Here is a 26,824-nt window from a genome sequence, read left to right as displayed (position 1 = left end):
GACGGATGACAAAAAGGGACAAAATATTTTGACCTTGGGAATCATTTTGCTAAAAATATTGTATTGTATTGTTTAAGGTCTTAAATTCATCCCAGTCTATTCCCCAAGATCATAAAATAATATGTAAAGCAATAAGAAACAATTATTGCATGAATATGTCCCCTAACTGACAATACCTCCTTATTTTCTGACAAAATCAAAAATACTCTGCAGTGTATGTTGACGATGTTATGGACAATCTTGCACAACATTAATTGCAAAGTGAAAATACTTTTGACTGTTAATTTGTCACTTTTTGTCATCTGAAGGCCAAAATAAATTTCAAAGCAATCCAAATTATTTGGATGTGTCTCAGTATTGTTGCAGTTTTGATATCACATATGACATAAAAAAGTGTTTTGAAATGTATTTGATAATTACGTGTTTCCGATAAGTCGCGGAAATCGTCAACAGGGTACATCACTAAAATGCACTCAAAAACACCCCGCCACCAATTCCGGAGACCACAAGAACAATTTTCTCCTTTCTCATATAAAATAGGCAGTGGCTATCTGTACGGTTGCCATATCAATATACCGACATTCTATCCGTAAGCAGCTCCCCTAATTGGCCAGTTTAGGCCACGGGATGAGGTCAGTCCATGACCAGTTTAGGTCACGTGACTAAGACTAAACCTAACCGTTAACCTAACCTTGAACCTAAAAATTGTTGCGATATAGCGTTATAACCTAATCCTAACCGTAACCCTAAGACGCTACGTACGTATACTTCGGCAACCGTACAAATAAACACTTTGTATAAAATACAGTTTTTTGTTCTACCATGGGGAGGGGTATCTGATTTTTTTTCTGATGCTAGCCACAGACCTATAAACTGATTCGTTAGTGCTTCTTCAGCCAGTCCCATTGTAGCCTGACGACTAGTGTCCAAATTTGTCTGTCGATGTCCCACTCAAAACAACAACAGTTTGATTTGAATATCAGTTCACACAACTTTATTTTCCTTGACCCACGTAATATCAACAACAGTGGTAGCTACTGGAAAAGCTATGCTTGAAAAGTCTTGGGAAAATGTAGGGGAATCAGCAAGACAAAAAAAAACCTTGGATATTCCAATATATCTGTTTTGGTTCAATAATTCAATTCAGTATATATCCTCTATTTAATTTACATTGGGGACAGAGATACAGTATTCAGCTTCCTTAGCATAATATACAGCAGGATTTATATGCATATATAAGAAAATTCAGCATAACATTTTGAACTCACGTACCATTAAACCTCTTAAAAGCACAATATACGTGTATGCACATTTATGTTTACAAAAACAGCAGGAGTCAAACTCAATAACCTTGAAAACCATTTTAGAAGTGGCACCTCTTGATATAACATTTTAAAGTACACAATTTAGAAACCATCTTGAATATTACCATCTTGAATGGAAGAGACTACTGGCTGAGAGGTGCTCAAAGTCATAAATAGAAAGAAGGTAACAGCTGGATACAAAGATGAGAGAGACTGCTGGGAACACACCTACTGGCCGGTGTACAATGAGATGATCGACCAAGTTTTACATCCATTGCAAGATCTAAATTGGATCACTGAAGACCCTCAGTTACTCTCCAATTTGCCAACCCAGGAACCACAAAGATGTATTTACCAATGGTTCACACATGTGCCACAGTAATCTAAAACATACAATATGTCCAACAGAGAACAAAAGTTCACACAGCCTGCTAGCTAGAGAAGGAACAAGTTTCACAAGGTGAAAAAAAGAGTGGAAGTAAAGAAAACCTCTCTGAAATGACAGTACCTGTCCAATGTGGTATACACATATGTGGCATAAGAGGAAGTGTGTGAATCTAAATGAGTATTTACAAGGAAACTCTCCAGAAGACCAGCTGTCCAAAAAAAATCTTCCGTCCATGTATCAAAGCTGAAACAAATGCAAGAGGTTTGACAGACTGTCTCCTTTACAAAGGCTCTCACATTTCATATTGCATGACTATTATCTTTACCGACACCTATATACACATATACAGCCAAAAGCTTATTATTGAGAATCTAGCGTACCATCCTATTTCTGAAGAGCATTGAGAGAATACAGTTGTTTTGGGATATGATGTTATATCTGTTCAGGGAAAGACATTTATTTGTTCTATAGATAATGAAATGTAACACAATTCCCAATTCATTTGAAGCATTTATGGGCTCTAGCACGGCCTACCATGCAGTCTTATAGCTTATATACCAGTGTTTCAACACCTTATTTTAAATTGGCCCCATATACAGTATGTACCTCCTTCATTGAGCATACATTCTAACAGCTTAAAATAATACTGACAATAAAGGAGCAAAGAAGTTCTGAAAGCATGGATGAATGACTGGATACCCCCAAATACTGTAAACACCCTTGTCGAATGTGGAGCAATGAAAAACCAGAAATATTGAGATACCTTCTTGAGGGTGTTAACCCTTGGTATCCCACTGCCTTTCTTTGCTGTTATCAGAGAAGCATTAGTCCAAGTCAGCTCTCTGTAATCAGGATGCATTATGCACATGTCTTTTTAGTTCCTTTCATTGATGGAAGTTATAATCCAGATGCAAAACAAAGCAAAACTGAATGCTGCAGGTATCATGGTCCCGTTATTTGTGGCGGAACAAGAGAGGCACTTCATGAGGCAGCCAAACAAATCGGGTGTGTCCTTATACTCGTTGGGCTCTGAGGCTCGTTCCCTCCAGGAAGACTTCATGCTGGACCAGGAGGGGTTGGTTTGGAGCACTTTGGTTGGTGCCGTCTGAGGTTTGACGGCACAGCTGCTGCCTTGCTCTGGGCATTACTGCAGGATTAGAGCTGAAGTTCAAATAATTCTGTATACAAAGACAAGAAAGAGAGGGTTAATGATGCTAATAATGCTTTTATTGTCATTATACACACAATTAACAACAGAATTAAAAGACAACTCTCGTGTTGCAAGATACAAATAAGAAGTGTATATACAAATGGAGCCACTAGGACAAAAAATAAATAGCAAGAACAACAATGGCAAAGACAAATATATTGCACTGTTACAAATAGACTGAACTACATAAAACACTGCTAAAAAAGGAAACAACTGACTGAAATATTCCAGTTGAAAATCTTTTTTCATTACATAATGGAACGCGTTGAGGACAAAATAACATAAGAATGATCAATGGAAACCAAGGTCGGAATTAAGAATCATACTTAAAATAAAAGTATAGAGATCAGATCACAGGCTGTGGAAATTCCATGAGTCAAAATGAAACTCAGTAGTGCGTGTGGCCTCCATGTGCCTGTATGTGTCTTACAATGCCTGAGCATGTTCCTGTTGAGATGACAAATGTTCTCCTGAAGAGGGCTGGACAGCCCTCCAAAGAAATGCCTCCCAAGAGCATAACTGACCATCACCAAACTGGTGAAAATGAAAGATGTTGCAGGTGGCAGAATATTCTCCATGGCAGCTCTAGACTCTGTCATCTCATGTGCTTAGTGTGAACCTGCTTTCATCCATGAAGAGCACAGGGTTCCAATGGCGAAGTAGCCATTCTTAGTGTTCTCTGGTAAATGCCATTCACCCTGCATGGTGTTCAACTGTAGCCAGGTCCCTGTAAAGCCCTACCACCCCAATGGAGTCAGATTCAGACAGTTGGAAGGAGAAACATGCACATTAGTAGCCTGCTGGAGGTTAGTTTGTAGGGCTCTGGCATGAGTGAGCTGCACTACGTGATTAACTTATGGGGTTGTAGACACCGCCTCATGCAACCTCTAGAGATGAGAGCATTGGGAAAATGCAAATGGGACCAAAAATGACGAGGACAGACAAAATGATTAATATCTAAAACAAATCATGAACGAAGTGATGCCTTTAGACACTATCTCTTCAGGGAGCTGTAGTCCCTAGTCTGTTAGAACTATTATAGCTTTAAAGCAGTAATGAGGATTGTAATGAGAACAAACAAATATCCTCACGTGTGGCATGAGCAAATCAGATAAGCCAGGAGTTGTAGCACATATGGGAATGGTGTTCACAAGATAACCTTTTTTCTTCTTTTATATGTTTTACAAACACACCCCTATTGTGCAAGCCATAATACTTGAATGTGACATTTTTGAGATAAGTGGAGAACACGTCATTCTTCTCCGGTGTGAGGTGAGGTGTTGGCGGGAGAGGAAAGGCAGGGAGGGTGGTTCAAAGGAACATCTCTGAAAAATAATTAGGCTCAGGTGTGGCAGGGTGATTAATCATTCTCATCTTCATATATGGACAGGGAACAGACGGGAAAAGAGCTGGTGTTTTGGATGCAACAGAGTCCAGGAGGCAAAACGCTGTTTGCCCTGCAGAGAACGGTGGAGGATGGATTTGGTTGTTGTGGGTTCTCTCAATTAAGAACACAGAAGCCGGTGCTCCTTCATCTGTACCAGCAAAACCCCAGTCAGACATAGTCTCCTGTTACATCCGGTTAAATACTTTGATCTTGGCATGTTTGCTATCAAATTCACAGCTCTGATGGAGGGGTGACTGACAGACCACAAGGTTTTTAATGTTTTATTGTGTTTTTTTAACTTGACTAGAGCTACAGCAGTTGGTCAGCTCTCTGTCAGAGGAATTAATGCCTTTGAAACTAGAATTTGCTTGTTTGATCTGCTCTAGACTTTGTCTGCATTGTCACAATGAGACAAACAATGCAAACTCTCCGGGCAAACAAATCCTAAAGCAGTTCAAATGCTCCAGGATTCGCCTATCCGGACGCGGCCTTAGTCTCTAGCATTTACAGTACTATCATGTGCTATTGTGTGTGAATCACGTACATGCTTCGTGGTATCTGACAGCTCTTGCTCAAACCTCTCCACCACCTTCTTGAAGGACGGTCTGGCGAAAGGGTCGGCATTCCAGCAGGACCTCATAATCCGATACCTAAATGGCACCACATCAAAAATGACACGTTATTTTAGTTTAACATTTTGTTTGTGCTTGGTCTAGTGTGCTTACTTTCACATCAGAGCTGTATGTAATTACTTTGATTTAAAAAAAAAAATGCTTAATTTTGATACACAGCAATCTTAAGCATTTAAAAAAGTAAATTATATAAATATTAAAAAGGATTAAGCAAACCTATCAAAACTTACATTTCACAGGGTGCAAAATCTGGAGCATCCATTCTGTATCCTTCTTTAATTAGTTTGTAGAACTTGGCGTCCACAGGCACACCAGGGTAAGGACTGTTTCCTATGTTTGGCAGAAGTGTCAGATTACACTATGTTCTTTTGAAAACTCACAGATAGCCAAAAAAACATGGGAATAGGGGAATGAGTGGCTCACCCAGAGAAAATATTTCCCAAAGCAAGATGCCATATGACCAGACGTCACTCTCGAAGGTGTACACACACTCAAAAATGCTTTCAGTAGACATCCATTTCACAGGCAGTCGAGCCTGAAAAAAAAAAATACTCCTTTAATGCATGAAAAGGTAAAGTAAATCCTAATCGAGTATGAAGGGGGTGACCTCAGTCTAACAGCCTGAAGGTCATAGACAAGCCTGAGTAACCCCTTCAAATCAGTGCTCTTTGTTCTCTCTGAGGCTGCATAGGTTAGGTTCTCATGCCTTGAGTAAGCTGGGATAGCCTCCAGCAGCTCATGACCCTGAACTGCAAAAATTAGTCTACAGGATGGCTGGATGAATAATCTGACATTTGTTCAATGCTTTTTGTTTTTCTGAGGTTAATCAACAATGACAAAAGGTTCTGAAAGGAGACAAGTGGGCTGATGATAAAGGTCGCTAAAAAAACCCAGAGCCTAGTAGTACGGAATCAATCGCTCAATCAAGCAATTGAAATGCACTATTATTCAAACCACACTTTGAAGTTTTATGGAACTAATATGAAAAACTTACACTAAATAAATATAATAATCCATGTCCAGTGCTAACTTTTATTTTGCAAAAAAAATAAAATCTAATAACAATCTGATCCCAAGTTGTGACAAATGTATGTGGTAGTGATGCATTAACCATAGTATATCAGCTGATTTATATACAGTATAATAGACTTCTGCAGAAGACACGGACCCTTGTGTAGCTACTGTACACAATTGGAGTATATAATTTTCAATATTTAATTTTGTAAAGCTACCATTAGGGGCCTGTATTAAGCTATATAAGTACATCCGGGATATCTCTTCATTAGCAGGCTTCACTTGACCAAACATTCTTCGTCACAGAGCAGCTGTACTAGGAAGCAGGATATCAACACGTTAACTTAACCCAGGGTTTTCTAACCTGGATCAGTGCATGCTCACATAAAACGTGTGGAGATTGCTGCATAACTGCAGAGCAACTTACGTCAAAATTGAGGAATAATTATTTAAAAATATGAAGAATTAAAATCCATAATTCAGACCAAACACAACAGCAGGAAGGAAGGACTGCTGACAGATAATTGATGACTGTTAATGCGAAAATTTGTTATATTACACAATATTAATTCAACAGAGAATAAACAGATACCCTGATTAGTTTCACTTCATTAGGACACAGACCATGTCTGTGGCTCTGATGCTGCGTTCATACAGCTCAGCCTACATCATAAGGTGGACAATATTTGTATTCTATACAACCTGTATTATCTTACAAGGCTGAGGCTCTCTGCGTCTCCATCAGCATATATGAATACAAAATTGAATGCATTTATTGGTCTCAAAGCGACCGAGGCAGTTGACAAATGTAGGTCAGATCAAATCAAAATCCTTACGTTTCCTATAGGATGTCATCAGTTAAACGAAAGGATTGCATCTATCTTTTCTTTCAGTCCTGTCAGCTGTCATATCAGAATCACGTAGCGATGTGTATACAGAAGGATCCACCTTTTCTTGGGAAGATCTTTTTTCCAAGAGAACTGATTAACATGATTAAAATAAATCCCAGAAGTTTGCTCTATAAGGAGAAATTCAGCTTCGTAATACAGGCCCTGTCTTGATGGCAAACAAACTTTAATTTGACACACATCAAACATGTACATTAATTCAATTCTGAACTTGGATTCCAAAAGTCATTAATAGTTTGATCCCCTCCAGACAGCAGTAAGTGCAGACGAGGCCTGTGTCAGAAATATTTTGTTCATTGTAAGTGCATAACAAAGCTATAAGGCAGTTGTTCTCAACTGGTGGGTCGCGACGGGACCATTTTTGGTGGGCCATGGGCCTTTCCCCAAAGAGAGAGAAAAATATATATCATCAAATTTAATGGAGAGTTGATGTAGTTCCCCTCCGCAACATCAGGGGCGGTAGTATCATCAGTGGGGACACATGTTTACATAAGTATGGATTTTCCTACATAGAGGACAAAGGAGTCCAAAAGCCTCAGTGTGTTTTGTGCTGAGAGGTGCTGGCAAGTGAAAGCATGAAGCCGTCTAAAATGATGCGCCATTTGGAAACGAAGCACTCCTCGCTGAGACAGAAACCTGTTGATTACTTTTGTCGACGGCTTCAAGATCTGAGGACATCGCAACAGTGCCTTACTTCTAAATGCTCAAAGCAGGAGAATGCCCTCCGTGCTTCTTATTTGGTGGCACATCGTGTTGCAAAGTTGAAGAAACCCCATACTATCGCTCAGGACTTAATTTTACTCTTTTACCAATAAACATGGTAAAAGAAGTGATGGATCAGTCCGCTGCAGTTAAACTAAAAACTATACCCCTGTCTAATGACACCGTAGGTAGGCGAATTGAAGACATGTCACATGATATCAAACGACAGACGACAGCCCGACTTCACACAAGTGGCCATTTTGCTATACAAATGGACGAATCTACAGACGTATCAAGCAAAGCAGCTTTGATTGTTTACGTGAGACATGTGGGACGGAGACTTTCAAGAGCAGTTTCTATGCACAACAGATCTACCAACCACTACAACCGCTGAGGAAATATTTAGTTCTGTGGACCTGTACTTGAGCCCGTGGGCCTAAGCTGGTACATGTGTGTTGGTGTGACAACAGATCGAGCAGCCGCCATGACAGGGAAAAATACAATGATGAAAACAATAACCACACACCTGAATAAACTTTTTGAGCGGTTTAACGACTACTTTCCTGAGAAACATTCAGAGGAGGACTGGGTGCGTGACCCGTTAATAAACATGGAAAGCGTCATGTTGCCTAGCAGCGAAGAATGTCAGCTTGTGGAGCTATCCTGTGACTGCACGCTCAAAGAGAAATTCACAGAGGTAAGCCTTTCCCAGTTCTGGTGCAACGATGTGATGAGAGAGTATCCCTCTATTACATGATTTGCACATTTTTGGCACTTCAATACATAGTTTCTTCAATAATAACAGTGATGATGTAGACTTGCAGCATTATGAGACGCTATTGTGTTCCGTTCAATTGCACTTTTTTGTTTTTTGGAGAAAAGTAATTGCACTTTTACTTCATATATTTTGAAACTACTTGAGACTGTTTACATGCCTGTTTTAAAAGTCCTCAGTACTTGAATTAGTATTGCTGCTTGTTTTTTATACTGAAACTGAAATATCAGTTTTACATTTTTGCATCAGAATGTTCACTTAATAAATTTTTCATTTTTGGATAAATAATGTTTGGGTCACGACTTGTCATTTCAAGTTGATGGTGGGTCCTGGACCCAGACCAGTTGAGAACCACTGCTTTAAGGCTTTAAACCAATAACATGACCTGAACACAGATTTCCCGTTTTAGCTTCTTCTCAACTGTTACCTCAAAGTGTAAGGGTTGACTTCAACATTTTAATAAAAGCTCACTCTGCTGATGTTTAAATTTTAAAGATGCAAGCTTTTATTCTGGCTGTTTTGATTTGAGTTTGTTATTATTATTAGTGGTAGTAGTAGTAGTAGTAATACTAGTAATAAAAACACAAATTACATGGTATACGTGCAAATGTATTTCTTATTGTCTTTATATAATTTATTCACATATTATAGTTATATATATATATATATATATATATATATATATATATATATATATATATATATATATTTATTTTGTGTCTTCCTAACGTATGGACACCTTTTGAAACAAAAATAAAAAAACAATGACCTCTTACATTGGGAAAATGACTTCAATTGTGTGATGCATTGGTAGCTTTGCTAAAATGCAGGATACATGCTGTAAGTTTGTGTACTTACGTTGCCTTTGACTACATAGTTGGAGTCAGTGGTGATGTCTCGGGCCAGTCCAAAATCACAAATTTTTGCCACTCTTCCCTCAGTGAGTAAGATATTTCTGGCTGCCAGGTCTCTGTGAATACACTGAAGAACAAGCACATAATTACCAACAAGGATAAATACACTGTGCTCATCAAACATGTACAGTAACTGTGTCCATACTGAGTTTTCTTTTCATATCCACTTTGGTTGTGTAACACTACAACGCTGACACTGATACATGGGATACTTGAGATGGACATTCTTTCTCTCCACTGCTGATAAATATTTCAGCAGCCTATTCTCACTGTGGAAATGTATTTCTCAAACTTGCTCATTCGGGGTGATTTGGGATTCAGACACTCACATTTTTAGAGGCTAGGAACTCCATGCCTTTAGCCACTTGGTATGAAAAGCTGAGAAGGTCTTCAGTCTCTAAGGACAAGCCATCCTCGTCAAACATTTCACTCCCCGCATCTACATCTACGTAAGTGTCACCTGAGATGGACCGACAGGATGGGAGTCATTTTTCCTGATGCATTATTCGGACTGCTCTGCACAGTAGACACTTAGTAAATGCATGGCTGCCTTGCCTTTGTTTAGTGAGCTCCTCTTCCTGGAAAATGTTCTGAATGGTGGATTGCCAGCGACAGAGGGCTTCATGGTCATGTAGTCGTTCAAGCTGTCACTGTTAAAAGGAAAGGAGCAGTCTGGTCTCAGCTGAGCACAGCCACACATTGTCACATAGCAATCCAAGTTGTCCAACTCCTACGCACGTTCTGGACAGTAAATATGCATACTATGTAGTCTGTGCATTATAGTATGCAAAAAAATCCTGACCTCTCTGTGACTCTCTGCTGCATGACGTTGCGGTAGTAGTAATCCTCCTTGATCTGAGAGTAGATGAAGGAATCTCTTTTTCTGCGCAGAAAGTTGAGAAGATCTCCAAAGCAGCAGTACTCTGTGATCACCAGTGTGGGACCTGAAGAAAAATAAACACACGTCAAGAGAAGATTCCTTTCACAGTAATGTTGAGCTAATTCATACTCAATAACACAATCAAAACAGAATTATTTCTGTGTTTTACTGTAACTACTTCCATTTATTTTCCACTGCCATTCTTATATCTGATTATACACAACGTGGATACCTCCAACTGTGCACGCTCCCAGCAGGTTGACTATATTCATGTGGTTTCCCAAGTAACTCAGAACTTTCAGCTCTGACATCAGTGCCTCCTTCTCTGTAGCATGAGCACTTGCTGTGAAAAAAAAGAACAAGAAGAGCAATCAGAGCGTAAACCTCCGCCAAGCGCCAAATATCCTGGCCAGATATTCACAGTTATCTTTATCATTCACACTTTAAAGGCTTGGAAGGAATTAATAACGATACAGTAGGTCCAAATGTTTGGACACCCCCATTTTTTTGTTTTTAATTATTGCAATAAAATGCACAATCCTAATCACCTCCAAAATTTAAATTAAATCTTACATCAGAATCAGAATCAGAATGTTTTATTGCCATTGTTGATGACCAGAATTCACAACAAGGAATTTGCTTTGGCTTACAGGTGCTTAAAAAAGGTGCAATAGCAAACAATAGAATAGAATAGATTACATAAAAAAAATAAAAATAAGGTATAAGGTCTAGAATTTTGTCAAAATCTGGTAAATACATTTGGCATAATCATGCTAAAAGACAAACAAACATAACATGAAAATATAACCTCAATGGCAGAAGAAAAAAACATTAACAGGATGAGCAAAGCGCTACAGACACTTTTTACTGCTGTTTTATCCATCCATCCATCCATCCATCCATGGCTGCCATAAACATCTGATTGTGGGAACATGGTAACTGGTCCTATTTCAAGTGATGTCTCCAAAAACCTGAAGATTAATCTTTTATCCTCCAGAACTTGATGAAAACACACACCACTGTGTCACATAATAACTTCACCCTGCTCTGGTTTTGCATGTGAATTAACAGTGCTTACATTTGAGCATTTTCACAGCCACTGTCATCACAGAATCTGCTTCCGAAAGACCATATGCGGTGGCTTCCACAACTTTACCAAATGCACCAGATCCCAATGTCTTTCCTGTAGAAGAAACAAAAGTGTTATTCCCGTCCTGTTTCCCCTTCCACAAGTGGGCCATGTGCCAGCCCTCCTATAAAAACAGCAGTTTTAGCCCTTGGGCTGTGTACGTAAGCACCAGGACACGCAGGATCCTGTTTAAGGAGGTTTGTTCAAAACACCCAGAATATGTCAACAACATTATGTTTGCAGTGAGGGAGTGGGGTTTCACATTAATGAGCAGTGGAACTGGTTTTTGAGCGATGACCAGAGGCATGGCTAAAACTTTAATACTGTGTCCACAGAGCTAGAAACCAGAGGGCCTGTCAATCAGTGTGAAGTAGCCCGGGGGAAGGTGGCTGAAATGATGTCATACTGACTGCTCTGTCAGGCTTTATTATCAAGACAATTACCGACAGAAAAATCCACTTATCTTCATATGAACGATGGATGCTGCACCATTTAGCTTTTTTTCTTTTTTTTAAAAAAGTGTATAACATGCTCACCAAAACGTAAATTATTTCTGGGAAACTCCCACTGGTGATCGTACGGCAGCTGGGAGGGGTCGATGTACACATAGCTGTTTCCATGGATGCCCTCTATAACTTTCCACTGGATCTGATATTTGGGTTTCTGACAAGAAGACAACAGATAAATCATCCCAAATAGATGAAGGATCCCAAATAGATGAAGGATGACTCATCAAGTCATCCTTCAGACTTTTCTTTAACTATGTCAAGGGGAGTTCACAGTGCTGTCTCACCTGCATGTACTTGTAGAACAACATGATGAGGACGAGACAGAGGATACAAGCCGCTGAGACGGAGCCAATTAGCAGAGGGGTGAACAGATCATGTGGAACTCTTCTCTCTGCAGGCACAAGTAAATGAAACAGACACCATAATGACATTAGAGCAGTGACAGCGCCAACAAGGGACTTGTTTAATTAACTGTTTATTTTCTAAATGGTATTGAAGAAGTGGAAAATGAATAAGCACAATTGGTGCTAGAACACAAGCCAACTGGACATTTGTTCACCCAAAAAGTCCAAAAAATGTACAAAGTAAAATGTTAGGGTTAGGATCAGGGTTAGTAATATTTACCTCCTTCATCAAGCTGTTTGTTTGTTAGCAGCAGGGGTGGAGCAGCGATTTTAAAAGTGAGGGTGTTCTAATGCTGCGTTCACACCAAATGCAGGGTCCGCAGGATCAAAAAATGTCCCCATTCGCATCATACGCACGTCTGACGCGAAGCACCGTTCACCAGCAACTCATCCAACCCGGTGAGTTTCACTGCCTTCTGAAGCGAGGAGCTGCGCTGTTTGTTTCTCCTCTCATAAACATAAACCACCAGTGAAAAAAGCCGGTGTGATTAGCGGCAAATGCTATCCTAGCTTAGTGCTGACGTTTAGAGATGAAAACTACAGAGAGAACTTTTACCAGCTACTACTACCTCCTCGTTGGCTGTGCCAACGCACTTGACGTGCGGATCGGACCGCACCGCCGCACAGGAAAGATTTTGCATCTGGGACGCATCTATCCATTGACTTTGTATGTAATCTGGACGTACGGACATTTCGTGACACATCCGGTGTGAACGCAGCATAAGGGTAGGGCAACATTCGACTCCCAATTTAGTTTATTAAATGAATTTACTTAATAGTCAGTGATACTCAACATGTGGCTCTTTATCTTAATTTTAATTATTATTCCCCCAGAAAACCATTAAAGGGGAAACTTTTTACCTTTTTCTTTGGCAATTTTGCAACTTTTTTGCCGCTTTTCATCACTCGTTTCCTTTTTTCCCTACATTTTGCCTCTTTTTGTTCCACATTTTTGCCCTTTTTCACTATTGTTTGCCACATTTGTCTCATTTAGGTTACAACCTGTTTCTTCATTTTTGTCAATTTTTTTGCCACTCTTGACTGCTTTTGGCCCATTTTAGTCACTTTTCACTCTTTTCTTGTGACGTTTTTGCCACTTTTGGACCATTTTTGCCACCTGTTACTCATCTTTTGTCACTTTACTTACATTTACTGAACTCTTTGTTTACCTTCTCGGAACGGCGGCTTCGTCAAATGTCTGGCTGTGATTGGCTTGATCACCATTCAATCAATCTAACTGGACCAATACATTTTCAACAATGATCCCTCAGTAAAAAGTGAGGGGCATGAATTTTTGTTTTGATGAAAGTGCGGGTATCGCATCCTTTGCATCTCCCATGGGTGAGACGCGCCTGGTTAGCAGGATTACGTCAAAAGTAGTTCACAGATTTTGACAAAATGTTACCCAAGACTTTACGCCATGGAAGATTCCAATATATTTTGGAAATTATGCAGATTATTTAGCTGATTCTGGATTAGTTTGAATAATAGAAAAATCCCTATCTATCATCATTGGCGATATTTCAAAAATTCATATTTCAGTTTGTCATTAACCAAATAACAGGTTGGTTTCTCAAATACCCCACTGAGTTTCATGGAGATTAGAGCTGGATTACAGTTTTATCCCAATTTTTCTAAAAAAAAAATGAGGGGTGCCCATTAATTTGGACTTACTGTATTGTTGTTAATGGAAATTAAACATTCTTCTAAGCCTTTAAAGTGTGAATGATCATGGTAACATGATCAGGATCACTGATCCCGATAACTGCCAAAGAGGATATTTGGTGCTTAGTGGATGTTAACACTCTCTGTGCTCTTGTTGTTGTTTTATTCCAAAGATCCAAAGAGGGATCCATCTTGGTTTTCAATTATTTCTCGAGGTTAATATATTCCTCACATTTATATGAACTCTTGCATGCATAACAAGTTCCAAGACTGCTTTTACAGCAGTGCTGACACATAGTAGTGTGTAATCAGCATTTTGTTCCATTGTGTCTGGCTGGTGTTGATGCCTCATTGTCATTGTTTTTCTCCTCTGTCGAGGGTATTAAGCTCTTTAGAGATAAGAAGCTTTCTCTCCACTTCAAATCTGAGAATGCTGAGTCTGCAGGAACTAATCCCCTGTAAACCTGTCAGTACCTTCTGAAGCTTTATGTATTCTCTGCTGCTTCTCACCGACACCTCAGAGCCTCTCACCACTGCTAGCACTCCCCTCCCAACACCTTAGTCCAAACTCTGCACAATCAATTTATCCAGTCCAGCTGATCCACAAATCACCTTCCACATAAACCTCGCCCATGTGGACACATTTTGTCGCCCTTTCATGCCCATCGTATCATACAGCAGATGGTGAGACCGTTAAAATAGAGCGGCTTTAAGGTCACAAGTGTAAACAACAGGACAAGCTAGTTCTGACGTGTAAGTGACAACATTTTCTCATGTTTGGGGTTTGTTCTCTCAACCTTGTTTACCTAACAGATTCTATCTCACGTTTACGGTTTAATCCACACCCAAATCATGCTTTTAGTAAATATTTTTGGGCTATGGATTTATCTCCTGCAAGTTCTTTCAAACAAACTGTTTAGTTCACCAAAGAAAGGCTTAAGAACAAAAAAAAGAACAATGTGAAAATTTAAAAGATTTCTACATACAGTATGTACACTACACAACTATTTTAGTTACAAATCTATTCTGAAGGTGAAGACATGCAGGGGATTATACCAGTTCAGCTTCAACAAAACAGAACAAGCGACTGACAGGCACCTTAAATGTATCTTGCCCCATATCTATAAATATCTTGTGTTGATGCCACGTTTGTAGTGCATCTTAACTTACCACTAATAGAAAATAACGTGTACGCTTGTTCTCCTTCCACTGAGGCCACACATTCCAGAGTATTGAATCGTCCCCTGCTGATGTTTACCCGACTCTCCACCTCCGTTTTGCCAAACAGCGGGCTGAACAAAGTGATGGTTATGACATTCTGCTCCTCCTGGGTGGCATTTACTTGCTGGGAGCATCTGGAGGCCATAGATTACATACATCTGTACTTTGTAAAACTTTAAAGGTGTTACAGTGACATCACATTTGAACTATTTACCCATAATCATGATACATGGTTTCTGCTCTATCACTGAAGAGAGGAAAACATTAGGGGCAAAGCTTGGTGAGACCTCATTCACTCTCTCCCCTTTATTCTATACTGTATGTCTGTAAGAACTTAGTTTGCAATAAACCTTTTTAAGATTTAAATACCGTTCGTGCAAATGCATGCAACTTTGTGGATTGTTTACTGTGGGCTATACCAGCTTCCTTTAACACAAGATATGAAACCGTAACGTGTCCAATTCTATGCTATACTCTCAGTCAATTCATATGAGCCAATGCACTGACTTTTAAGACGTTATTTGCATTATCACAATTTTGTGTGAAAATGCTCTCAGTAGGAGTTTGAATTTTAAAAAACTATTCTCAACCTGTCAATGAGAACTAGACGAGAAAGTGCATATTAGCACAAGCCAAAATGAAGATTTTCTAATCAAACAAAAAGCCAACATTATTGATAAATAAACTTGTTCATTAGACTGAAAACCAATCTAACTTGTGCACTTACAACCGGTGAATTCGTTTTGGCTTTTAAAGTCTTAGTATCATTCAATTCTGTCACCAGCAGTAGTTTTTCTCTTTATGTGTGGGTGAAATCTGGTAAATAAATCCCTTTTTATTTTTATTTTTGCTATATGAGATTCTAAAACTTATTTAAACCAGAAAGAAAACATCAGCTGAAACAATTGGATTTAATGTTTGGCAATTTTGTCTACCTGACATATGGCTGCTCACAGTAGTACCAAGTGATCTCTGGGGCGGGAAACCCCTCAGCCACGCAGCGGACCTGTCCATCAACAGGGCCCTCATGGGATACAATCTCTGGTTTACCTGATAAACAAAAGGTAAACATGTTAGATAAAATGTAAACATCATGCTGCAGAAGTAACTTCAAGCTATACAGGTTCACGAGCAAAAACTCATTTGCCACAGAGAAAGAAAAGGTCATTACTTGAATTAAAATTAATGCACACAAGAAATATGACATGCATCTTGTGGCCAAAGGGAAAAGAAAACCTTTAATACAACATACTGATCACGAAGATGGTGAAATTCTGATTTACTGAGGCGTCGCCGTTGGAGGCTTGAAAGGTGTAAACTCCGCTCTCTGACATTTTCAGGCGCACCAGCCTCAGCTCGCTGATGTAGCTGAAGAGGGTAAAAAAAACATTGTATTAAAATAAATGAATAAATTCATTCAGTTTTCAGACTACAGGTTGAGCGTTTATGCTGATTTACGAATAGAACAGGAACCTTGGGGTGGGACGCGATTCTCGTGCAACAAAATCTCGCGACATTAAAACGTAAACGAGATGTCCCTTTGGAGGGGTCCGAGTTTTATCATCGTATTGTTTTTCGTTTCTTTGTCAACACTACAGACTGTTTATAATCCACACACAGTTCCTTTGCTGACCTGCGGGGGCAGCAGCTACCCCTGAGTAAAGTGGCATCCATTATGAGCAACGACCAAATACCAAACATGATACTGACTCTCTCTACCCTCCATTGTTGTTAATCTTTTTCTTGTAGACTAGATGCAGCAGAGACATGTTTTTGCCACCATAGGTCAGCAAAGACAGAGTGTGAAAAAAAAAAAAAAAAAATAGTCTGTGGCGTAGACCAGTGTTTTTCAACCTTTTTTGAGCCAAGGCACATTTTTTTCATTGAAAAAATCACGAGGCACACCAACATGTTAAAAAATGATACTCTGTAGCCTATATTAACAATATAGCCATTCTCATCAAAGTGTCTTGAATAGGAATCAAATAAACACAAAGAATAAAGGACTTTATCATCATTAGGTTCCGATGTCCCAGAATGGGACAGAGGAACCTATTGTTTTCGCTTTTATTTCCTATTATTATTATTATTATACCCCGCCCGCCTTTGATCGCTAATTCGACCCCCTAAAAATGCCCGAAAACTCACCGAAATTTGCACGCACCTCAGGCCTGGCGAAAAATTTGATAATTTGGTGGCGTGAAAAAAAACGGACAGAAAACGCACGCTATGCGTGCGTTTTCGCCGCCAAAACAAACGATGAAACCACACGACCGCCAGGTCTGACCGATTTGCACGAAAATCGCCACATGTAGTCTTCGCCCCAGAATGAGCAAAAAGTTACATTGTGACCCCGCCCAAAACCAAACAGGAAGTCAGCCATCTTGGGTCAAAGGTCAAAAATGGCGTTTCGCCCTCGAAACGCATCTGCGCTATCTAGTTTGTATTTCTTCTTTCAAATAAAAAGTGCACTTAACATGTCCACTTCAAAAATACAGCTTGAACATAACAAATGAAACAACAATGTGGTCTTAAAGGTAGTAGAAAACGTCAAAGTGTTTTGCAAACTCTAATTCTGTCCAAAATTATTAATTACCAGGAACACAGAAATATCGTGCTTATTATGACAGAAGCAATAATATTTGGGATTACGCTCTCAAGGTGGGTTCACACCGAACGCGACTGAAGTGACTGAAGCGATGCGATTACATTAAAAATCAATGTAAATGACGCAACGTCAATTTATCCCCCCCTCAGCGACGCGACTTGCATGATCAAAGTTGAAAAATTTTAACTTTTTAAGCGACGTGAAGCGATATCTCCCGTCCTCCACTGTCTGTAGAGCGGAGGCAGCAGCCCCTCCCTCCCGCTCCCGCTTCAGTGCTGACGGCTGCAGCGGAGGCTGTTCTACTTCCTCAAAGTATCAGGTTCAAAATTGAAGCGGTAAATTTCTTTAAAACCACAGTAACTACTGATCAAACACATTCTGAGTGAAGTCATCCTTTAATATCTCCGTTAAGTTGATCATTTAACCGTAGAAGCGGAGCAAGAAGGAAAAAAAAAGACGTCATCAACACTCTCTCTCTCTCTCTGTCTCTACCCTGTTACCGGGGCCACACACACACACACACACACACACACACACACACACACACACACACACACACACACACACACACACACACACACACACACACACACACACACACACACACACACACACACAGTTCCCTAGTGATCGCGTCGCTGGAGCGATGAAATGATGGACTGACAAAAAAGCACCACTATGTGCAAACTACCGATCAGGGACGATTTAAGGCAACGGCATCGCTTCCGTCGCGTTCGGTGTGCACGCACCTTTATTCACTACTGCAGCACGGACACTCGACAATGGTATATTATTTGCAGATAATAATTAATATGTTTTCAAAATTTTTTTTTAGACCAATTAGGTGAAATTGGATAATTTCCCACGGCACACCTGACGATCTCTCGCGGCACACTAGTGTGCCGCGGCACAGTGGTTGAAAAACACTGGCGTAGACTGTGGAGACATTTAAAGAAAGGTTATAATGAGGATGGTGACCATAAATTCGCTTTGAGTTTCCAGTTTGTGACTATCTCACTAAGGCTGTGACACCTTAGGCTTTTTCATTTTAAAAGAAAAAAGTGTTTTATTGTTTATTAAAATATTTATATTCAGTTTGAAAAAAAAGTTAAATATTTTTGATTTAATAAATCCGACAATGATAATGATAATAAACAAATGTATTTTGTCATATTTCCCTTTTTTTAAAACATTGTATTGATGTTTTAAAACCAATATTGTGTATTTTATTGTTTAATGAAGTCAGCATACCGTCCACCCCTACAGGAAAAAGCTAGAGAATTTAAATATTGGGATGTTTGTTTAATTTCATCAGACACGCAGGAATGAAAGCGACAGCTGAAATATGTCTATTTACTTTTCCCATGTCTGTATTTGTTTAGGATCAGAACAGCCTTTCTTCAATGATCACAAGGAACACATTCATTATTTCACTCGTTCAAACTTGATACAATCATATTTTATTTATTACTGATAAACCTTTAATTCATTTTTTTTTTAAATTTTGCTCATAGATATTTTTTTTGCATTTTTTAAACCATTGACAATCCAACAGATACTATTTTGTTAAATGTCTCTTTGGCTGTATTCCGTGTTGTGTAAGTGTGACTTGTGGCTAGAACAGTGGTGTTAAATTCCACTAGGCAAATATAATTAGCTTTTTGACCTTTGCGGCAGAACTGGAGTAACACAAGGCAGAAGTGGGTTGGGTTGTTTTCCTACCTGTACTCATTTCTGAGCGTGGTAATCACATGGTTAACTGTGTTTTTTAACTCCTGGCCCATGTAGCTCCAGGAGATGTGCGGCCTGGGATACGCATCATAGGTAACTTTCAGCGACAGAGTCTCTCCCGTACGGACGTGGATGGTTTCGTTATTGGTGGATGACAAACTGATGAATCCTCTTTCTAAATCAAACACCAGAACAAAAATATTATTTGCTACAGTTTTTATTACATTATGATTGGTACAACAGGTGGAGAACCGTGAACAGATATTTGGGGTTTGTTGGGGGCCTTTTCACACTCTCGGAAATCTTGCTCTCGTTCAGTTCTCGAGCATGAGGTCAAAGGTCGAGAGATAAACTCGCCATAACTGACGGTGTAAACACCGAGTCTGACAGAGATTTAGATTATTTTTTCCCCGTTGAAGCATTGATTCTTTGAAAAGAATATTGTGGAAATGTGGTATCGGTCTCCAAGGTAAGTAAGAAAGTACATTTTATTTCTATAGTGCTTTTCACAGATAAAATCACAAAGTGCTGTACAGGCAAAAATTATTCTAAAACAACAGCAGCAACATCACAAAAGGATAATAAAACACAAGGTAATTTAAAACAACAGTAGGAACATCATAAAAAATTAAGACAAATTAAAAGCAATTTAACCAAAAGCCTTTCTGAAAAGCGCAGTTTTCAGATGTTTTTTATAAATAGTCCACACAGACAAGCTCACGGAGGGACTGGTGTAGGCTATTCCAGAGTCTTGGTGCTACCACCTGGAACACTAGGTCGCCCCAGGTTTTAAAATGCGTTTTTGGCATCATGAGGAGAATCTGGCCTGATGACCGAAGGGTGCGCCCTGAAGTGTAGGGGCACAACAAAGTCAGTGATGTATTGAGGGGCCTGACCATGCATCGCACGGAATCTATGCACTAGAATTTTAAACTCAGTACGAAAATTAACTGGAAGCCAATGAAGACCGGAAAGAATGGGGGTAATGTTGGCTGTTCTGGGAGCACCGGTCAAAAGTCTGGCAGGTAGAAATGCCGAGTTGAAAACAAGCTCAAACAAATAAATAAATAAATAAATAAAACAAATAAAACTACCAACAATAAAAGTAAATACAGAAAATACAGGAGTAGGAAGCAGAGGAGGTCTGTCGCTTTAGTACTGCTTCTCTCATTGGTTTTACTAAAGTGTTCGGACATATGTATCATTACCGGGTAGAGTCCGAATCCGCCCGCTGGAGACCCAGGTAGTTGGTGTTTTCGTCAACCATGGGTCACCTGTGTGGAAGCGAGGGGACTGCCGTTGCTTTCATACTGCTGCTGAGCTGCTCCTATCAGTTTTTGAAAGTGCTTGGATCGGCCGAAACTGGCGCCAGTGGAAAACTCTGGTCGCTCCTTCACACTATACACACTATATAGTGTGTATAGTGTGAAAAGGCTTATTGGCTGCATCTACTGTAAACGGATGGACTACAGCACATGTGTCAAACTCTAGGCCCGGGGGCCAAATCTGGCCCTTTAATGCATCAAATTCAGCCTGCTCGAGAAAGTGAAAATGATGGAAAAAACATGAAGTTGTAGATATCTCAGCCCCTCCAAATACAAAAACTCCATTAAAATCCACAATATTTGCAGGACTCATAATCAATTTTTATGTCACATGATGGCAGTAATTTTGTTGAAAGAACTCTCAATTTTTCCAAAATCTAGCAAATTTTCCTCAAATTATTGCACAAAATTTACCCAAAATCAAGGAAAATTAAGTAAACATCGTGCAGGGAAGGATACAGTCATACTTTATCATTTATATGTGGAAATGCAAACCAGGGCTCATTAATGTTGAATTTGCATCTAAAATCTGTTGCACACTTAAGCTCAAACTGGTTCGTATTTGGCCCCTGAACTAAAATGACTTTTGACACCCCTGGGCTAAATGTTCTACCATGGTTTTTTTTGTAGCTTATTATGTCAGCAAGAAAAGGTAATAATATTGTCTTCAGTAATGATTGTTTAAAACGTTCTGTTAGCTTTTAGCAGTATTGCTACCAATGAGCTGTGACGCACACTGCACCCTTCACCTTCCTTTAGCATGGTTAAGGAAGCGGGCTTGTAACCCCATCGTCATCGGTTGCAAATGATAATTTTATCCTCAATGATTTCTCTTGTTAAATAAAGGTAAAATAAATTGAAAAAAAATAACCAGTTTTAACTCACCGTATATATCAAGCCACACTGACTTGGTGCTTGTCCCCTTTTCATTCCTGGCCTCACATTTGTAGCTCCCAGCATCTTGTGGCTGCACCGCTGAGATCTGCAATGTGGCGCTGCGCAAGTGAGCGAAGGACTCCATCAGGATATGTGAGGCACTGTCAACCTTTGCTGGTTGCTGTGGACACCAGACGGCACCCTGTCAACGCCCAGAGATCTCTAAAGATTAACCCCGTCTACATGTCTACCCTTGCCAAGTAAACAATGACAGACAGCAAAATATGTATGCATGATGCGAATGCACACATTGTAAGTGGCACACTTAACATTAGTCGGCAAGGAAGACACAGCCAAGATAGCGGAGATTAGATGGCAGGAACTTGGCTCATTAAAACTGATTGAAACAGACAAAGCAGGGACGCGTTAAGAAAAGTTTTTTTTTAACTTTTCATTTGAGTTTTCCAAAAGACTTGATTTATTACCACTGTGGTTTAATTATGTCTTAAATCATTGTAGGAGAATGAGTGGAAGCTGCTTAACACAACTTAACACATGCTTAAGCTTGAACTTCAACAGTTGTTTAATTACATTTTCCAACAACAGACAAGAATGACAGGCACAAGATTCTCACCGATCCAGGTGGGGTGACCCACTTCAGGCTGATCAGTCCATTGACGTTGGTGGTGTTGCAGCTGAGGGAGAGACTCTCATCTCTGATGAGAATCATCCTTCCTGATTGCTCCATTTCAATTAATGGGGGAGCAATAGCTACTGAGTAATGAGAAATAAGACTTTAGAACACACTAAGGACTCTTAGCTTCTCCATCAATACACCACAGTGCACAAACACACACTCAGCACAGGCACTCCATTTGACCTGGTTTCACTGTCAGGTAGTAGTCATGAGATCTGACGGGCTGCTTCATCAGTTTCCCCGTGCACACGTAGCAACCTTCGTACGCCTGTTGTGCGTTGGAGATGACGATGCCTTGCTCCAGGCTGGCGGTATACTCCAGACCAGGCGCCAGAGCTTTGCCAGAGCATGTTTTCAAGCTCAAATTGTCCAGACTTGGATCAGTTGCTAAGCAGGGGATGGAAGCAGAGTTTCCCTCACGACTGAGAATGTTATACACCATTGATTTCCTGAAGGGGTTCTCAGGATCTGCCAAAAGACACAAAAGGTTGAGTTTGAGTAGTGTGCATTATCGTCTTTAAGGCTAAAAACACATTTGGGGCCAGGCTATTGCTTTTAAATAGATTTTTAGGACGTTTTGCAGCTTTTAGGTATATGTCAATCTTATTCCTGGGGCTGCTACTCCTGATTGAGGGTTCAACCATCCACGTGACAAAAAGAAACATACAACTAAACAAGTATGGCAGGGGCCATGTCATTTTGAGTCACATATATGATAAAACATTATGAAAAAGGCAACATTTTTAGAAAACTCCAACTCAATCCTAAAATAATTGAAGTATTTATTTAATAAAACTATGGTCTATCTTATATCACACAGGAACTTACCCTTATTGAAAACAACAATAGCACCACCAGGAAAAAGGTTGATTAACAACATGATCAACATAACCACATAATCTCTAAATTCATTAGACTCGCTGTTACCTCATTATGCACAAAATACTTTTATCAAACAATTTCAACAGCTGTTGCCAATCATTTTACAGATGTCATTTGAAAAATTTTAACACGTTATGTTTCCAAGCAAATGCTCTTGCGTTACTTAGCGTATCAACAGTGGGGCATTGCAATGGAATAAACCACAGTTGCCATTGCCATGGAAACCATGGATTTGGCAAAAACCAAAAGATTATCAGGAAAGAAATGTGGTCATTACAGTTAAAAAAAAATCACCAAAGTTGGTCACTTCACAACATGAGCAGGCAGAGGCTGTTGTTGTTGCACGTCAACAATTGTGACCTTTACAAAAAGACTAACTTTCAGTAACTGTTCCTTTTATCCTCCTCCGATACAATACATGAGCCTCTCATCTCCATCTGGTACTGTGGGCTGGTAGGTGGAACGATTTAAGAGAATGATGAGCACATATAGCCTGCAGTGATGGCAGATGGCCACATTGATGTGAGGTCACACAGAAAAGGAAATATGGCTGAAACTCAGGTGTGCACTTGATGAAAAGCTCAGTACGTGTCTGGGCCAAAGTTACAAACACTTTCCTTTGCACACCCACATACACACTAATATCAGTGAAACAGCGAATACAAAGAAAAGAGCTCTTCCCTGCAGTGTGTGTCTCTCACTAGCCCACATACACACAGATACCTTTTACATAGATGTAGATTGAGGCTTGCTCTTTGGAGTCTTTCTCTTCACAGATGTAGCGGCCTATGTGGCGAGGCAGAGCCTTGGGGATGTGTAAGGTCCGTATCCCATGAATTGCTTTTGTCGTCAGGGGCTTCGGTCGTTCCTCTTGCTTCCACTCTGTGCTGTCCTCACTCTGACACTCCAGGCTGAAGGGTGCGTCAAGGGCAACCACAAGGTAGGGCCTGGCTGGGGTAATGATGGGCTTAGCATTCCCTAAAAGGAGACACCGAATATATGATCTACTGAACTTGGGTACTCCCAATCACAAAATTCACATGTATGTTGAAATAAACTCTTGAAATTTTGCAAAAATGAGTTTGATCCTTCCATTGCTGATAAGATACAAAGCAAGATTGGAAAATTCATAAAAAATTGGATGTTGATTTTGAAGTTACAAACATTTGTTTAGGTGATGAGTGCAAAACAGACGTGTTCCTACCAGCTACCACTGCAAGGTCTAGACAAGATAAGGTGTATCAACATACACAAACCCACCAGATTTCTTTGCATTACAGCAGCTTAGATACCAAATCCGTAATACTAAGGTAAACAGCAGGATAGTCCACACTTGAGCTTTAGATTTGAACTTGCCATCAACTCCAGATTTACAAGCCATTGAATATGTTTATTAAAAGGAAAGTTTTCAAAGACTGTTTTTATATAGCCCCCCAAAAGACCCTTTGGCTTTTCATTTTAAACAAATAAATAACAAAACATCTTGCATACAAACACTTTACTTGAAGTTGACATTACGCTGTCATTATCTGTCATGAAGGCTGTCATTAGGTGTTGTTTGCTAAATTATGACACCTTTGGAGCTATTTTGGCATTTTTGGGTTAGGTGGAAGGATCTAGTGGGGTTAGGTATAGGGTCAAGGGTTAGAGGTTAGGGTTAAGGTAACAAAGGACACTCAATGAGAGCCTTCCTGACACCTTTTCCATGCTAATGACAGGTGTCATGTCATAATAGTGACAGTGTAATGTCAGCCTTCAAGTAAAGTAGCAAGATAACCTGCTCTGAAACAAAGAGGTGGTGACCTAGTAATTTCAGTTTGCTGTACAAACTGCAAACAGGTGTTACACTTGAGTGAGCCTGTCTTTTTTTTTTGGTTACTCTCTTTATTGAAGCCACTGTGACAAACAATAACCGGTGGCTTCTAATCCCACACAGTAGGAGAAAGAAACGCCGCAAATGGGGGATGAAATGGGAGTGTCAGCATGAGTTTCCCTTTCCTGAAACCGGTGCAATCACAGATCAGCTAACAAAAATGTAACATTGTATAACGACTGCTCTGGAAATACGTGTGATTGCATGCATTATGTTTGCTCTTGTGTCTGTGTGTACATATTTGCCTGCCAATCAAACGTAAAGTAGCCTTTTTTTTAAATTTTTTTTTATTTTTTAATGCATGTGATGTACTTATTGCTTACTATTTTATAATAACTCTCTTTTGTTGGAACAATGAATCCCTTGCTGTACCAAAAACGATAAACCACAGATGCACCCATCACAGGTACTGCTGAGCAAAAACCTGCGTGTGGCAGCAGTTAAAACTCCACTATTGTACTGTGTGTGTGTGTGTGTGTGCGTGTGTGCGTGTGTGTGTGTGCGCGCGTGAGTGATGAACATCCCCCGCGGGCCCTTCATAATGTTGTCAGATGAGACGGAGCTGGAGGCAGACAAACCACCTGATGCCGCCCCGAGCTGCGTCCGTCCGCGCTCTGCAGGCGCACCAACCGCGCCATAAAGGACCGCATGTTAAACAGAAACAGCCCCATTGAACTGCACTACTATTCCAAGATGAAAGCACACATCTATAGCTTATTTCAACAGTTTAACAGCCTTCCAAATAACTTTTTAATAGAGGCGCTCAGTAAAAGAAGGCGTACTCTGCAGACAAAAGACGTACCAGAATAGCTGCAACGTGTGAAATACAATGCCTATTGAAAGCTTAACTGTGTCGGAATGAGGTTCTCTGTGTTGGGATAACACGTGGCGATATTTAGTCTTATTGTGAGAATCCACACAAGCACGCAAACGCAGATCGGGAGCAGATGGTCGATTGCGCGACGGGCGGCAGTGAGACAGTATAGCCAATAAATCAATTTATTTTGCACACCTACGACCTTTCATTACTTTTCAGTGGATTACACGTAGTTTCCCCAATGAATATGAATTATTAAGGGTGATATCGCCTCTGATCACTGACTCAAGTGTTCTTTCCTTATTGGGTTTCTGTCTCCTGTTCCAATGAGCCGTTCTGACTGGCGCACACTTTGAGGAACAATGGCAATCATCGAAACAAAGTGATGCAGTTGGGCAGCTGTCTGTTGATCATTTTGACCCTCTTCGCAAAAGTCAACGACAACCAGCTGCAATACGCCTTAAACAGATGTGCCGTGCGTAAAAAGTGCGTAAAAAGCGCATCCCATACCTGGATAAAAGATCAGCTGCAGAAACACGAACAGCAATATCCAGCGATGCTCCATAGTTAATATTCCATGGGTATGAATGGAAGTGGGAGCCGGTGCCTCTATGGGTGAAGTGTGTAGCTTCGCTCTGAATGTGTGAAGTTGCCTGTGCTCTCCACGTCTTTAAAGGCACAGATGCTCCGCTCAGCCAGCAGCAGCTCTATCTGCAAACACTGTGTGTGTGTGTGTGTGTGTGTGTGTGTGTGTGTGTGTGTGTGTGTGTGTGTGTGTGTGTGTGTGTGTGTGTGTGTGTGTGTGTGTGTGTGTGTGTGTGTGTGTGTGTGTGTGTCATGTAGTCTGCTGGAGTCAGACACAGAACAAGACATCACATGAGAAAAAAAAAAAGAAGCATCAGATACAAATCCAGTAAAGTACATTTATTCAACAAAGCATTCCGGCTGAATAAATTTAAATGGTAAAGTTGAT

The 26,824-nt window shown here is 40.0% G+C and overlaps 1 protein-coding gene across 3 annotated transcripts; it reads right to left on the bottom strand.

The window, feature by feature from the left end:
* Nucleotides 1–979: 979 nt before the first annotated feature.
* kita (KIT proto-oncogene, receptor tyrosine kinase a) lies at nt 980–26,568 on the bottom strand. Of its 3 annotated transcripts, none has more exons than XM_028444309.1 (21): nt 26,362–26,568; nt 23,885–24,139; nt 22,463–22,747; nt 22,217–22,356; nt 21,592–21,784; nt 19,373–19,556; nt 16,295–16,410; nt 15,978–16,092; nt 14,992–15,176; nt 12,037–12,143; nt 11,780–11,906; nt 11,193–11,297; nt 10,347–10,457; nt 10,037–10,178; nt 9,790–9,884; nt 9,564–9,694; nt 9,179–9,301; nt 5,345–5,456; nt 5,152–5,251; nt 4,834–4,939; nt 980–2,870 (listed from the first exon to the last, which is right to left on the bottom strand). In XM_028444309.1, exons 1-21 carry the CDS (start codon nt 26,414–26,416, stop codon nt 2,706–2,708), a joined length of 2,952 nt encoding a protein of 983 aa, XP_028300110.1. In that variant the 5' UTR covers nt 26,417–26,568; the 3' UTR covers nt 980–2,705. The 3 variants fall into 3 exon arrangements, with proteins under 3 accessions (XP_028300110.1, XP_028300112.1, XP_028300111.1); XM_028444311.1 differs by having other exon boundaries at nt 21,592–21,763; XM_028444310.1 differs by having other exon boundaries at nt 22,217–22,353.
* Nucleotides 26,569–26,824: the final 256 nt, after the last annotated feature.

The sequence above is a fragment of the Gouania willdenowi genome, chromosome 4, assembly GCF_900634775.1.
Source record: "Gouania willdenowi chromosome 4, fGouWil2.1, whole genome shotgun sequence".
Taxonomy (NCBI): Eukaryota; Metazoa; Chordata; class Actinopteri; order Blenniiformes; family Gobiesocidae; genus Gouania; species Gouania willdenowi.
The sequence above is the reverse complement of the archived record's forward strand: the minus strand, read 5'-3'. Positions and strand labels throughout refer to the sequence as shown.

Coding starts and splice junctions, on each gene's coding strand:
- kita (XM_028444309.1), bottom strand. CDS start 26,416: ATGGAGCATCGCTGGATATTGCTGTTCGTGTTTCTGCAGCTGATCTTT. Junction 11,907..12,036: donor TGTTCTACAAGTACATGCAG/GTGAGACAGCAC, acceptor TCTTCTTGTCAG/AAACCCAAATATCAGATCCA. Junction 11,298..11,779: donor CAGAAATAATTTACGTTTTG/GTGAGCATGTTA, acceptor TTTCTTCTACAG/GAAAGACATTGGGATCTGGT.